The 14866-nt window shown below is 67.2% G+C and overlaps 3 protein-coding genes across 9 annotated transcripts; 1 reads left to right on the forward strand and 2 right to left on the reverse strand.

The window, feature by feature from the left end:
- Positions 1–1124: 1124 nt before the first annotated feature.
- Positions 1125–6266, reverse strand: LOC146542826 (surfactant protein C-like). Its single transcript, XM_085242774.1, has 6 exons — positions 6109–6266; positions 4521–4808; positions 2808–2918; positions 2615–2725; positions 1514–1613; positions 1125–1188 (listed from the first exon to the last, which is right to left on the reverse strand). The coding sequence occupies exons 1-5, from the start codon at positions 6148–6150 to the stop codon at positions 1518–1520; spliced, it is 648 nt and encodes a 215-aa protein (XP_085098900.1). The 5' UTR covers positions 6151–6266; the 3' UTR covers positions 1125–1188; positions 1514–1517.
- Positions 6267–7441: 1175 nt separating this feature from the next.
- LOC116217698 (surfactant protein C-like) lies at positions 7442–10033 on the reverse strand. 4 transcript variants are annotated; one of them, XM_085242771.1, is made up of 6 exons: positions 9969–10033; positions 8843–8908; positions 8626–8763; positions 8344–8481; positions 8149–8232; positions 7442–7639 (listed from the first exon to the last, which is right to left on the reverse strand). In XM_085242771.1, exons 2-6 carry the CDS (start codon positions 8885–8887, stop codon positions 7550–7552), a joined length of 495 nt encoding a protein of 164 aa, XP_085098897.1. In that variant the 5' UTR covers positions 8888–8908; positions 9969–10033; the 3' UTR covers positions 7442–7549. The 4 variants fall into 4 exon arrangements, with proteins under 4 accessions (XP_085098897.1, XP_085098896.1, XP_085098899.1 ...); XM_085242770.1 differs by having other exon boundaries at positions 8149–8259; positions 9969–9987; XM_085242773.1 differs by lacking the exon at positions 9969–10033 and adding an exon at positions 9630–9691 and having other exon boundaries at positions 8149–8259.
- On the forward strand, positions 9740–14858 carry LGI3 (leucine rich repeat LGI family member 3). 4 transcript variants are annotated; one of them, XM_085242763.1, is made up of 8 exons: positions 9742–10118; positions 10755–10826; positions 10908–10979; positions 11062–11133; positions 11228–11299; positions 11385–11554; positions 11684–11816; positions 13143–14858. In XM_085242763.1, the coding sequence occupies exons 1-8, from the start codon at positions 9937–9939 to the stop codon at positions 14257–14259; spliced, it is 1890 nt and encodes a 629-aa protein (XP_085098889.1). In that variant the 5' UTR covers positions 9742–9936; the 3' UTR covers positions 14260–14858. The 4 variants fall into 4 exon arrangements, with proteins under 4 accessions (XP_085098890.1, XP_085098889.1, XP_085098891.1 ...); XM_085242765.1 differs by having other exon boundaries at positions 9745–10118; positions 11652–11864; positions 13143–13986; XM_085242766.1 differs by having other exon boundaries at positions 9749–10118; positions 11652–11816; positions 13143–13985.
- Positions 14859–14866: the final 8 nt, after the last annotated feature.

The raw sequence follows: 14866 nt of genomic DNA on the forward strand, positions 1-14866 counted from the left end.
TGGGGCCGGGGTGATGCTGTGGGGCAGTGCTGTGGGGTTGGGGTGGTGCTGTAGGATTGGGGTGAGGCTGAAGTTTTGGGGTGATGCTGTGGGGTTGGGGGGTGCTGTAGGATTGGGGGGGTGCTGTAGGATTGGGGTGGTGCTGTGGGGTTGGGGTGAGGCTGTAGGATTGGGGTGATGCTGTAGGGTGGTGCTGTGGGGTTGGGGGGTGCTGTGGGGTTGGGGTGGTGCTGTAGGGTTGGGGTGAGGCTGAAGTTTTGGGGTGATGCTGTGGGGTTGGGGTGAGGCTGTGGGGTGGTGCTGTGGGGTTGGGGCGATGTTATGGGGTTGGGGTGACGCTGCAGTTTTGGGGTGGTGCTGTAGGATCGCAGCGATGCTGTGGGGTTGGGGTGAGGCTGTGGGGTTGGGGTGATGCTGTGGGGTGGTGCTGTGGGGTTGGGGTGAGGCTGTGGGGTGGTGCTGTGGGGTTGGGGTGGTGCTGTAGGATTGGGGTGAGGCTGAAGTTTTGGGGTGATGCTGTGGGGTTGGGGTGATGCTGTGGGGTTGGGGTGAGGCTGTAGGGTGGTGCTGTGGGGTTGGGGCGATGTTATGGGGTTGGGGTGACGCTGCAGTTTTGGGGTGGTGCTGTAGGATCGCAGCGATGCTGTGGGGTTGGGGTCCCGCTGCGGTTCTTTGCCCCGCACTGTCGCATGTCCCAGTGCATTTGCAGCCTGTGTTCCTGCAGGCTGCGCTGCGGCCCAAAACGCAGTGAGCACAGAATGCAGCTCTGCAGCCATCCGGGCTGCGCAGCCCCGCAGCGCGCGTGCAGCCTCAGCACGGCGCCCCCGCCCTTCCCAGCCCCACTGCAGCGTGCATGGGGCGATGCAGCACACGCACCCCGTGATGCGGCACGCATGGAGCGATGCATGGCGATCCACGAGGCTGCATCCCTGCTTCTCCCCATCCCAACCCCCCCCCTGGGAACCGCAGCGCTGCACTGGGGCTCAGAGTTGCATGCAGGGCTGCAGTGCAGTCGGGTTTTCCCCCATGCAGCCGTCCCCACGCGCAGCTCCTTCCCCTCATCCTTTATTCCATTCTGCAGCAGCGGGGGGTGGGTGGGTGGGGGGCTGTGGGGGGGGGGGGGGTTGGGGTCACACTGCAGCGCAGGCGCAGGTTGCAGCACGATGCATTTCTCAGCACGCCGATGTCCTGCAGAGCAGACGATGCATTTCTCAGCGCAGGCGGCGCATTCCGCAGCACATTTTTGGGCTCCTTGGGGCCAACGCAGCCCCAGGGGGTTCCCTGACCCCCCCTCCCCCCCCCAAATCCCTCCCCCTGCCCCTCAATTTGCAGCCGATGTGTGCGGGGGGGGGGAGAGGGGAGGGGGCTGCATGCAGGGACGCAGCGCTGGTGGTGTTTCTGCCCCACACAGAGGAGGCCGGAGGGGTTGCAGCGCTGGGGATGCTGCAATGCAAACCGAAGGGTGAAGGGTCTGGGGGGGGGGCAGATGGGGGGCAGCGGGGGGGGCACTCACCGCATCAAGCCCAATAAATGGGGACGGTGCTGCACAGGATGCTCGCCGTGGGGCCCAGCAGGGAGCGCTCAGCCACGGCCATGGGGGGGGCAGCGGCGGCCTGGGGGGGCACAGACCCCATTTCTGCCCCACAGCCCCCATCGCTGCCCTATAGGCACACGGATGCCCACAGCCCCCATCGCTGCCCTATAGACCCATTGCTGCCCTATAGGCCCCCATCGCTGCCCTATAGGTACACGGATGCCCCACAGCCCCCATCGCAGCCCTATAGACCCATTCCCGCCCTATAGGCCCCCATCGCTGCCCTATAGGTACACGGATGCCCCACAGCCCCCATTGCTGCCCTATAGACCCATTCCCGCCCTATAGACCCCCATCGCTGCCCTATAGGCACACAGCTGCCCCACAGCCCCCATTCCTGCCCTATAGACCCATCGCTGCCCTATAGGCCCACATCACTGCCCTATGGGCACACGGATGCCCCACAGCCCCCATTCCTGCCCTATAGACCCATTGCTGCCCTATAGGCCCCCATTCCTGCCCTATAGGCACACAGCTGCCCCACAGCCCCCATCGCTACCGTATAGACCCATTCCCGCCCTATAGACCCATCGCTGCCCTATAGACCCATCGCTGCCCTATAGGCCCCCATCGCTGCCCTATAGACCCATCGCTGCCCTATAGACCCATCGCTGCCCTATAGACCCATCGCTGCCCTATAGGCCCCCATCGCTGCCCTATAGACCCATCGCTGCCCTATAGACCCATCGCTGCCCTATAGGCCCCCATCGCTGCCCTATAGACCCATCGCCGCCCTATAGGCACACAGCTGCCCCACAGTCCCCACTGCAGTCCTATAGACACACAGCTGCCCTATAGGCCCCCATCGCTGCCCTATAGGCACACAGCTGCCCCACAGCCCCCATTCCTGCCCTATAGACCCATCGCCGCCCTATAGGCACACAGCTGCCCCACAGCCCCCATTCCTGCCCTATAGACCCATCGCTGCCCTATAGGCACACAGCTGCCCCACAGCCCCCATTCCTGCCCTACAGACCCATCGCTGCCCTATAGACCCATCGCTGCCCTACATGCTCTCACCTCCCGCTCTCGGAACGCCCGCACCGCTGCATCCAGCCCCGGGATTTGATCCCCATCCATGCGGGTAACGAAGCACTCGGCGCTCAGCTGCGGTCTGTAGCTGAGCAGGAGCTGGTTGGGGGGCAGAACCCCATCAGCTCGGCCCCACACCGCACCCACAGCCCCGCCCCCGCAGCCCCGCAGCCCCGCTCACCTTCCCATATTCGTACACCACGGTGCCCGGCTCCCCATCCCCGCTGTCCACATAGAAGCTGACCGCATCCTCATCCCACAGCCGGCTCCGCTCAGCGCCCGCACGCAGCACCTGGGGGGCAGCACGGCTCACCCCGCATCCCCCCCCCATCCCACATCCCCCCCCACCCCGCCTCACCCCCATCCCTTTAAGCCTCCCTGCCCCACGTCACCCCGTCGCCGCCCCGTTAACCCCCCCACATCACTCCCTGTCCCATTAACCCCCCCCACATCATCCCCCGCCCCATTAACCCCCCCACATCACCCCCCGCCCCATTAACCCCCCCCACATCATCCCCCGCCCCATTAACCCCCCCACATCACCCCCCGCCCCATTAACCCCCCCACATCACCCCCCCGTCCCCGTTAACCCCCCCACATCACCCCGGCCCCGTTAACCCCCCCACATCACCCCCCCGTCCCATTAACCCCCCCACATCACCCCCCGCCCCATTAACCCCCCCACATCACCCCGGCCCCGTTAACCCCCCCACATCACCCCCCGCCCCATTAACCCCCCCACATCACCCCCCGCCCCGTTAACCCCCCCCACATCACCCCCGCCCCATTAACCCCATTAACCCCCCTGCCCCATTAACCCCCCCACATCACCCCCCACCCCATTAACCCCTCCATCAACCCCTCCTGCCCCATTAACGCCCCTAAGCCCCACAGCCCCCCACCCCTACAACCCCCGCATCCCCCCCACCCCATTAACCCCTCCATTATCCCCCCCCGTCCCACACCCCCCCACCACACTGACCCCCCCGCCCCACATCACCCCCTGCCCCACATCATACCATTGCCACCCCATTAACCCCCCCTCTCCACATCCCTCCCACCCCATTAATCCCCCACGCCCCACATCACCCCCCACCCCATTAACCCCATTAACCCCCCTGCCCCATTATTCCTCCCCCACCCCATTAACTCCCCACCCCATTATCCCCCACATCACCCCCAACCCCATTAACCCCTCAATTAACCCTCCTGCCCCATTACCCCCCCCACCAACTCCTGCATTATCCCCCCCATCCCATTAACCCTCCATTCCCCCCACCCCATTCCCCCCCCGCCCCATTCCCCCCACCCCATTAACCCCTCCTGCCCCATTAACCCTCCCCTCCCCCCCGCCCCATTCCTCCCCCCCGCCCCATTATCCCCCCCCGCCCCATTAACCCTCCATTCCCCCCACCCCATTCCCCCCTCCTGCCCATTCCCCCCCCACCCCATTATCCCCCCCACTCCATTAGCCCTCCATTCCCACCACCCCATTCCCCCCCCGCCCCATTCCCCCCCACCCCATTATCCCCCCCACCCCATTAACCCTCCATTCCCCCCACCCCATTCCCCCCCCACCCCATTAACCCCCCCGCCCCATTAACCCTCCATTCCACCCGCCCCATTCCCCCCTCCTGACCCATTCCCCCCCCGCCCCATTAACCCTCCATTCCCCCCGCCCCATTCCCCCCCCACCCCATTAACCCCCCCGCCCCATTAACCCTCCGTTCCTCCCCCACCCCATTAACCCTCCCTTCCCCCCCCGCCCCATTAACCCTCCGTTGCCCCCCCACCCCATTAACCCTCCGTTGCCCCCCCACCCCATTAACCCTCCATTCCCCCCCCACCCCATTAACCCTCCGTTCCCCCCCCGCCCCCCATCGCCCCCACGCACGCCGTCCCGCAGCTGCTCCGCTGGCAGCCACATCAGCAGCGCCCCGAGCACCAGGAGCAGCAGGAGGCCGAGCAGCAGCAGGGCGATCAGGACGCAGCGCAGGCGGTGGCAGCCCAGCAGTTTGCGGGGCAGGGAGCAGAGCAGGCGCGGCACGAAGCACAGGCAGCTCCGCATGCAGCCGCAGCCCGGGCGGCAGCACGTGGGGCAGCAGAGCGAGCAGGGCAGGCAGCACGCCTTGCAGCATGCGCCCGAGCAGCAGCCCGTGCTGCAGCAGCCCTTCTCTGCATCCTGAGGGAACAGCAATGGGGGGGGGGTGAGATGGGGAGCAGCATGAGTGCTGCGTGCTGCATCTCCATCCTGCGTGCGTGGGGAGCAGCATGAGTGCTGTGTGCTGCATCTCCATCCTGCATGCGTGGGGAGCAGCATGAGTGCTGCGTGCTGCATCTCCATCCTGCATGCGTGGGGAGCAGCATGAGTGCTGTGTGCTGCGTGCTGCATCTCCATCCTGCATGCACGGGGAGCAGCATGAGTGCTGCGTGCTGCATCTCCATCCTGCATGCGTGGGGAGCAGCATGAGTGCTGCGTGCTGCATCTCCATCCTGCATGCGTGGGGAGCAGCATGAGTGCTGCGTGCTGCATCTCCATCCTGCATGCGTGGGGAGCAGCATGAGTGCTGTGTGGGGTGCAGGCATGGGGTGCCGCACCTCCTCCATCTGTCCTGTATGGGATGCGTGCATGGGGAGCAGCACGAGTGCTGTATGGGGTGCGTGCATGGGGTGCTACAGGTCAACCATGGGTCCCGTGTGGGGTGCGTGCATGGGGAGCAGCGTGAGTGCTGTGTGGGGTGCAGGCATGGGGTGCTACAGCTCCACCGTGGGTCCTGCGTGGGGTGCCGGCATGGGGAGCAGGACGCACGGTGCGCGGGGTGCACGCATGCAGCTGCTGCATCTCCGTCGCGCACACACAGGGTCCCAGTTTCCCACCCCGTGCTGTAAGAGTTGCGCACACGGCGCTGCTGCACCGCATCGCATCGCATCACATTGCACCGCATCGCATCGCATCACATCGCACCGCATCGCACCGCATCACATCGCACCGCATTGCATCGCACCGCATCACATCGCCCCGCATCACACCGCACCGCATCGCATCACACCACACCGCATCGCACCGCACCGCATCGCATCACATCACCCCGCATCACATCGCCCCGCATCACATCGCCCCGCATCGCATCACACCACACCGCATCGCACCGCACCGCATCGCATCACATCACCCCGCATCACACCGCACCGCATCGCATCGCACCGCATCGCATCACACTGCACCGCATCACATCACCCCGCATCACATCACCCCGCATCACACCGCACCGCATCACATCACCCCGCATCACATCACCCCGCATCACATCGCCCCGCATCACACCACATCGCATCGCATCGCCCCGCACCGCATCACATCGCCCCGCATCACACCACATCGCATCGCATCACACCGCATCGCATCACATCGCCCCGCATCGCATCGCATCACACCGCACCGCACCGCATCCCGTCCCGTCCCCCCCCCGCTCCGCGCTCACCTGCGGCTCCTGCAGCACCGCCGCCTCCTCGCCGCTCCCCATGATCTCCTCCCCTCCCGGCGCTGCTCTGGAGCCGCGGCTTTTATTGCGGGGGGGGGGCGTCGCCGCGGGGCCGTGCCCTCCCTCGGGGGCCGTTTGTTTTCCTTCCCCCCCTCCGTTCCCCCCCCTCTCCCCCCCCGGGGGCCGCTTTCCCCTGGGAACCCGCGGCTGAAGTGGGGCCGTGGCCACTCGTCCCCTCTCGTCTCCTCCGCCCCACGGCGGGGTGCGGGGCCAAAGCAAACCCTCGGGGCGCGGCGCAGCGCCCAGCTCCGGGGAGGGGCGCGGGCGAAGTGCTTTGGCTCCGTGCCTTTGGCACCCCTGGGTGCTCGAGGTGGGCGCAGCGCGGGGGGTGACGTCCGAAGCGGGGTCACTGCGGGTGCGGCGGCATCGATTGCATCATTCCTGTCCCCCCCCGCGACCCCCCCCGCCCCCCCCCCCCCACGGGCCCGGCGGTGCCCCACACGGCGCGGCGTCCCCTTCTCACCCCGCTCCTCTTTGGGGCCACGTGGGGACGCGGATTTTTGGGGTGCTCTGGGTGCTCCCTGCGCTCCCAGCAGCACGGCTGCACCTCCCCAGTGTGTCCGTCCCCCCTCCCCCCCTTTGCGGGGTCCTCCAGGTCCCTTTTTGTCCCTTCCAGCCCCCCCCCAGGGATGTTTGGGGTGACACATCCCACTGTGGGGCCCGGGGGAGGGGCAGCAGCCCCCATCGCTGCCCTATAGGCGCACAGCTGCCCCACAGCCCCCATCGCTGCCCTATAGACCCATTCCTGCCCTATAGGCCCCCATTGCTGCCCTATAGGCACACAGCTGCCCCACAGCCCCCATTCCCGCCCTATAGGCACACAGCTGCCCCACAGCCCCCATTCCTGCCCTATAGGCACGCAGCTGCCCTATAGGCACACAGCTGCCCCACAGCCTCCATTCCTGCCCTATAGGCACACAGCTGCCCCACAGCCCCCATCGCTGCCCTATAGGCACACAGCTGCCCCACAGCCCCCATCGCTGACCTATAGGCACACAGCTGCCCCACAGCCCCCATCGCTGCCCTATAGGCACACAGCTGCCCTATAGGCACACAGCTGCCCCACTCGACCCCCGGAGGTGACACGTGGCAGCTGTGCCCCATTTGCTCCATGGGGACATTTCCATCCCATGGGCACCAAAGCTGTGCCACCCCACAGCGGGGCGCACGGGACCCCATTTGGGGGTGGTTGGAGCGGTCCTTGCCCCACACCCACAGATGTGCCCCCCCCCCCCACGCTGAGAAAACGTCCCCAGCAGCGAAAGGACAACGGTGGCACTCAGACACAGCCTTTATTTTGCACATCCCAACCCCAACACTGCGTGTGTCCCATGTGGGGACGGGGACAGGGATGGCACCACGGAGATGTGGGATGTTCCCATCAGGCCCAGAATATGGGGACGGTGCTGCAGAGGATGTTGATGGTGGTACCCAGAATGGAGCGGTCAGCGATGGGCTGAGCTGCAACCGTCTGTGGGGTGGGATGGGATGGGATGGGATGGGGATGGGATGGGGATGGGATGGGGGGATGGGGATGGGGATGGGATGGGGATGGGATGGGATGGATGGGATGGGAATGGGGATGGGATGGGATGGGATGGGAATGGGGATGGGGATTGGGATGGGATGGGATGGGATGGGATGGGATGGGGATGGGATGGGGATGGGGATGGGGATGGGAGGATGGGGATGGGATGGGATGGGTGGGATGGGAGGATGGGATGGGGATGGGATGGGATGGGGATGGGGATGGGATGGGGATGGGATGGATGGGATGGATGGGATGGGAATGGGGATGGGGATGGGATGGGGATGGGATGGGGATGGAGTGGGATGGGAATGGGGATGGGGATGGGATGGGGATGGGATGGGATGAGGATGGGATGGGGATGTAATGGGATGGAGTGGGATGGGGATGGGGATGGGGTGGAGATGGGATATGGGGACAATGACACGGGGACATTTGGGCACAGCGCTCACCTCCCGGTGCTGGAAGTGCTGGCTGATGGCATCCAGCCCCGGAATGCCGTCCTCATCCACGCGGGTGACGAAGCACGCGTGGCGCTGCCAGGATCTGTAGCTGACCAGCAGCTGGCGGCACCGGACCCACTGAGTGCCCCCCACCGCCCCCCCCCCCCCCCACGCCTACCCCATCCCCGTGGGGCTGCCCCGCACCTTGCCGTAGTCAAACACCACCACCGCGGTCGCGTTGAGTCCCTCCTTCACCGCGAACGTCCCCGTGCGCTCCCGCGGGCTCATGGAGAGGCGCTGGGGGGGACCCTCCCCATCCCGAGGAATCGTCATCCGCAGGACCTGCGTGGGGGGGGGGACACCGCGGTGACGACGACCACCGCCCGGAGAGCAGCGCTGTGCGCTCAGAGCCCCGGGAGGCGGAGGAGGGTCGGGGGGGGAAACACACGAAGCGCGGTGCCCCCCCGGCGCCGGCTGCGCTCTCACCGTCTCCGCGTGCGCCTGGGCGAGGTGCAGCCCCAGCAGGAGGAACGTCACCACCACCAGCACCGCCAGCACCGCCAGCACCGCCGCCGCCACAACGGCCTTCACGGGGGGGGGTCGCGGGGCGGCCTCGCTGTAACGCTACGGGGGGAAACGCGGGGCTGAGCTCCGCGCCCCACGCGGCACCGCGCAGCCGGGCCGGGCGCAGGGAGCTCCGTACCGGGGGGGGCTCCTCCAACAGCGGCTCTTTGGTGCTGCGCTCCATCCCGTCCGCGAGCCGGCACCGCTGTGGGGGGAGGAGACGGCGGACCCGCTTATAGGGGCCTCCATTTATAGGGGCTCCCATTTATAGGGACCCCCATTTATAGGGGCCCCACTGAAGGGCGGCGCTGCCGAGTGCCACTCGGGATGTTTGCACGGCGCTGTGCTGGAGTGGGGAGGGCCGGCAGCACTCGGCGCCCTGCCCCGCATCGAGGCCCCCCCTCCACACACTCCAAGCCCTCCCCACCCCCAGCACCCCCCCTTCCCTTCCCCCCCCCCGCAGCCAGCTGGCCTCATTGTTGGCTCCGGGAGCGCGGTGCCAGGGACGGGCTGTGGCACCCACTGCTGTACCCCCCCTCCCCCCACCCATTCGTGCCCCAAAGCACCCCCCCACGGCAACCCCCAGCATCCCCTAATGCCCCCCCAAAATAGCCCCCAGCGCATCCCCCCAGCATCCCCCAATACCCCCCCACAGCACCCCCCCACAGGACCCCCCCCACAGTAACCCCCTCAGCATCCCTCCAGCACCCCACAACCCCCCCACAGAGCCCCCCAGTGCCCCCCTCCCAACATCCCCCCGGCATCCCCCAATACCCCCTGCACCCCCCCAGCATCCCTTAATGCCCTCCCCACAGACCCCCAGTGCCCCCCCCAGCGCCCCGCCAATGCATCCCCCACAGACCCCCTCCCACTGACCCCCCCCCCACAGACCCCCCCAGCATCTCCCCACAGTGCCCCCCCCTCACAGCGTGCACCCCGCGTGCCGTGGGGGGGGGGAGGGGGGGGCTTCGCGGCCACGTGTGCTGCGCTGTCACTCAGCCGCATCCCTCCTCCCCCCCCGCCCCCCCCCGCACACAGACATGCCGCTCTGCGCTGCAGCAGCTCGCGCTCCCCCAGCATCACCCCTCCCGGCTGCCCCCCGGCACTGAGGGCGGTGGGGTAGGGGGTGTCTGGGGGGGGGAGGGACGGAGCGGGGGGGGGTGTAGGAAAAAAGGCTCCTCGAGGACCCCCCCTGCAGAAGCCCCGGAGCTGCAGCGAGGCCCGGCAGCAGCCATGCAGCTGCAGCGTTGCAGCGGGATGCTCACGGCCGTGCTGCTGCTCCTGGGCGCGGCGATGGGACGGCGGCCCCCCCGGCCCCCCCCGTGCCCCCCGAGCTGCTCCTGCACCCGGGATACGGCGTTCTGCGTGGACTCCAAGGCCATCCCCAGGAATCTGCCGCCCGAGGTCATCTCACTGTGAGTGGGGGGGCGGGGGGGGGGCAGGGGGTGAGGGTGGGGGTACAGGGATGGAGGCACGGATGGGGACATGGGGACGGGGGGGTGGGGGCACGGGGACGAGGGGGGGGGGAGGATGGGGGATGGAGATGTGAATGGGGACAGGATGGGGGGCATGGGAACAGGGGGACGGGGGGGTGGGGGCTGGGAAAGTGACATCGGGATCAGGGCAAGGGGATGGGGACGGGGGGGGGATGGGGACACAGGGACATGGGGAGATGGGGGAAGAATTTGGGGGTGGGGATGGGGGGGGGATCGGGGTTTTGGGGACACGGATGGGGACATGGGGACAGGGGGTGGGCAGGGGGATGGGGGCAGGGATGGAGATGTGGAGGTGGGGACACGGGGGGGGGCAGGGATGGGGAGGAGAGCAGTGCGTGACCTTGGGGAGCGGAGCCCAAGGGGACGAGGGGGGGCGTGGGGGGGGGGGGGGGGGGGCACGCCGGGCCGCTGCCTGCCTTGGGGGGCCGAAGGGACAAAAGGGATCCTTGTGCGGGTGTCGGTGTGCGCAGCTGCGCGCCGCCCCACGGGCTGGGGATGAGGGGCTGAGCCCCCCGTGCCCCCCCCCCGCATCCCCCCCATCCCCCCCGCCCGCAGCACGATGGTGAACGCGGCGTTCACGGAGATCCGAGAGGCGGCGTTCGCGCACATCCCATCGCTGCAGTTCCTGTAGGTGCCCCCCTTCCCCCCCCCCCACCTCGGTGCCCCCCATCCCAGCGCTCAGCCCCAACCCCCCCCCGCTCTTTGCAGCCTTCTCAACTCCAACAAATTCACGCTGATCGGAGACAACGCCTTCACGGGGCTGTCCCACCTGCAGTATCTGTGCGTGGGGAGGGGGGGGGGTCGAGAGGGGGGGGGGGGCGTGGGGGCGGACCCCTCGGTGCAGCCCCTCCTCTCGCCCCAGGTTCATTGAGAACAACGACATCCAGGCGCTCTCCAAGGGCGCGTTCCGCGGGCTGAAGTCGCTGACCCACCTGTGAGCGCCCTATGGGGACACGGGGGGGGGGGGGAAGAGGGGGCGACAGTGTTTTCAATGGTCTCCCCCCCCCCCTCCGGACCCCCCCTCAAAGCTCTTTGGCCAACAACAACCTGCGGACGCTGCCCCGGGATCTTTTCAAACCGCTGGATATCCTGAGCGATCTGTAAGGAGCTGCGGGGCCGCGGGCTGCGGCTTGGGGGGAGGTGGGGGGGGGGGAGGTTAAAATCGTGCCCCCCCCCCCTCCTCAGCGACCTGCGAGGCAACGCGTTGGTGTGCGACTGCAAACTGAAGTGGTTGGTGGAGTGGCTGGAGGGCACCAACACCACGGTGCCCGCCGTGCCCTGCAGCAGCCCTGCGGCCCTGGAGGGGCAGCGCCTGCGGGATCTGCCGCTGCGGGACTTCCAGTGCGTCACCACGGGTGAGGCTGCGCGATGCCCCCCCCCCCCCAAAAAAAAAACAACCAACCCGCCCCGGGGGTCTCGGGACGCTCAGGGCTTCGCTCTCCCCCCCCGCAGACTTCGCGGTCCATCAGGTGCTGCCCTTCCAGGCGGTGTCGGCAGAACCCTACACTTACGCCAGCGATCTGTACGTGGCGCTGGCGCAGCCCGGAGCCGGCAGCTGCGCCGTCCTCAAGTGGGATTACGTGGAGCGCCGGCTGCGGGATTTCGACCGCATCCCCGGTAATGGGGCGGCTCCGGGCCGGCGGGTCCCCTCCGTGTCACCCCCCGGTTGGTGATGTGTGTCCCCGCCGTGCCGTGGGCTCAGCGTCCCCTCCGTGTGCCGTAGCCGCGGGCTCAGCGTGTGACCCCCCGTGGTGCCGCGTGTCCCTTCCGTGTGCCACCCCTCCGGGCTCGTTGTGTCCCCCCCCCTTTGCCAGAGCCGCGGGCTCAGTGTGTGACCCCTCATGGTGACACCTGTCCTCCCATGGTGCCGTGTGTCCCCTCTGGGTGCCGCAGCCCTGGGCTCAGTGCATCCCCTCCGTGTGCCACAGTCCTGGGCACGTTTTGTGTCCCCCTTGTGTCCCCTCCATGTGCCGTCATTACGGGGTCAGTGTGTGCCACAGCCACGAGCTCGTCGTGTGTCCCCAACGTGTGTCCCCTCCATGTGCCACGCGCCTGGGCACAGTGTGTGACCCCTAAAAGTGACGTGTCCTCTCCGTGTGCCATCTCTCTAGTCACACCGTGTCCTCTCTGTGTGCCATCATCCCCTGTGCCCACTGTGTCCCCCCATGGTGACACATCCCCCCTGTGCTCTCTGTGTCCCCCCATGGTGACACATCCCCCCTTGTGCTCTCTGTGTCTCCCCATGGTGACATGTCCCCCCCTGTGCTCACTGTGTCTCCCCATGGTGACACGTCCCCCCCTGTGCTCTCTGTGTCCCCCATGGTGACACATCCCCCCCTTGTGCTCACTGTGTCCCCCCATGGTGACATGTCCCCCCTGTGCCCCCCCGTGCTGTGTCTCCCCATGGTGACACGTCCCCCCCTGTGCCATCTCCTATGCTCATCGTGTCCCCCCACGGTGACAATTCCCCCCCGATGCCTCTCCCCTGTTGTCACTGTGTCCCCCCACATGGTGACATGTCCCCCCAATGCCACCCCCTGTGCTCACTGTGTCCCCCATGGTGACACATCCCCCCCTGTGCCCTCTCCTATGCTCATCGTGTCCCCCCACGGTGACAATTCCCCCCCGATGCCACTCCCCTGTGCTCTCTGTGTCCCCCATGGTGACACGTCCCCCCCGTGCCATCTCCTATGCTCATCGTGTCCCCCCACAGTGACAATGTCCCCCCAATGCCACTCCCCTGTGCTCACTGTGTCCCCCATGGTGACACATCCCCCCCCATGCCCTCTCCTATGCTCATCGTGTCCCCCCACGGTGACAGTTCCCCCCCGATGCCTCTCCCCTGTTGTCACTGTGTCCCCCCATGGTGACACGTCCCCCCCGTGCCACCCCCCGTGCCCTCCGTTCCCCACACCGCCCTCCTCTCCCCTCCCCTCCCCGCAGCCCCTTCGGCCGTGCACTGCAAACCCATCGTGGCTCAGGAGCAGCTCTACGTGGTGGTGGCCCAACTCTTTGGCGGCTCCTCCATCCACCGCTGGGACACGGCAGTGGACAAATTCATCAAGCTGCAGGACATCGACCCGCAGAAAACCCGCAAACCCAACGACGTCGAGGCCTTCCAGATCGAGGGCGAGTGGTACTTCGTCATCGCCGACAGCTCCAAGGCCGGCTCCACCAGCCTCTACCGCCTCGACCAGAACGGCTTCTACTCCCACCAAGCTCTGCACGCCTGGCACCGCGACACCGACGTCGAGTTCGTGGAGCACGACGGCAAGGCTCGCCTCATCGTGGCCAGCAGCTCCCAGGCGCCCGTGGTTTATCAGTGGCAGAGGGCGCAGAAGCTGTTCGCCCCGCAGGGGGAGGTGGGCGAGACGGCGGACGTGCAGATGGTGAAGCATTTCAGGGCCGGCCGGGAGCATTTCCTCTGCCTCAGCCGTTACATCGGCGACTCCAAGGTGGTGCGCTGGGAAGGGCAGCGCTTCGTGGAGCTGCAGGCGCTGCCGTCGCGCGGCTCCATGGTGATGCAGCCCTTCTCCGTGGGGCGGCGGCTCTACATGGCGCTGGGCAGCGACTTCTCCTTCAGCCACGTGTACCTGTGGGACGAGGACAAGCAGAGGTTCTCCAAGTTCCAGGAGCTGGCGGTGCAGGCGCCCAGGGCGTTCCGTTACGTCCCCGCAGCCGACGTGGAGCTGCTGCTGGCGCCCAGCTTCAAGGCCAACAGCGTGGTGTACCGGCACGTGGTGGTGGACCTCAGCCTCTAGCCGGGGGGGGGGGGGGCACGCATGCGCCCGCACCCCCCGCCCCGCACCCCCCTCACCCCCCTTCCTTTCCCACCCCCGAAAGGCACCGGACTCGGTTTCCCCGTCCCCGCTTTCCTACAGCCGCGCTCGCAAGGAGCCGCCCCCAACCGGGACACCGAACCGGGACCCCCCCCCCACCTCCGTCCCCATGGAGCCCCCGGTGCCCAGCTGGGGGGGGTTGGTGGGGAGGGGTGGGGACAGAGGCTGTGGGGTTCTCTGACGAGGATGGGGCGCCCCGAGGGGTCAGTGGGGTGCTCTGAGGTCAGTGGATGCCCCGAAGCGGAAGGGATGCCCCGAGGCCCATGGGATGGGATGCTCCGAGGTTGATGGGATTGGGGTGCTCTGAGGTTGAAGGGATGCTCTAAAGTTGGGGGGGGGGCTGCCCCAAAGTGAGTGGGGAGCTCTGAAATCAGTGGGATTGATGGGATGGCCTGAAGTCCATGGGATGCCCCGAGGTCCATGGGATGGGATGCTCCGAGCTTGATGGGATTGGGGTGCTCTGAGGTCAGTGGGATGCTCTGAGGTCAGCATTGGGGTCAGTGGTTGGGGGTGCCCCGAGGTAATGGGATGGCCTGAAGTGGATGGGATACCCCAAGACAAGTGGGATGCCCCGAGGTCAGAGGGATGCCCTGAGGTGGATGGGATGGGATGTTCCAAAGTTGATGGGATGCCCTGAGGTGGATGGGACGACCCCAGGTCTATGGGATGCTCCATGGTTGATGGGATGCCGGGGGGTGGCTGAGATTCTCGCAGCCCCCCGTTGCAGCCCACCCACAGGAGCAGGACTGGCTGCTTCCCTCCCCCCGGCGCTGCCCGCCTGCAGACCACACACCCCGTAATAAACACACTGTGACACCCACGGGCTCC

The sequence above is a fragment of the Meleagris gallopavo genome, chromosome 24, assembly GCF_905368555.1.
Source record: "Meleagris gallopavo chromosome 24, MGAL_WU_HG_1.1, whole genome shotgun sequence".
NCBI lineage: Eukaryota > Metazoa > Chordata > Aves > Galliformes > Phasianidae > Meleagris > Meleagris gallopavo.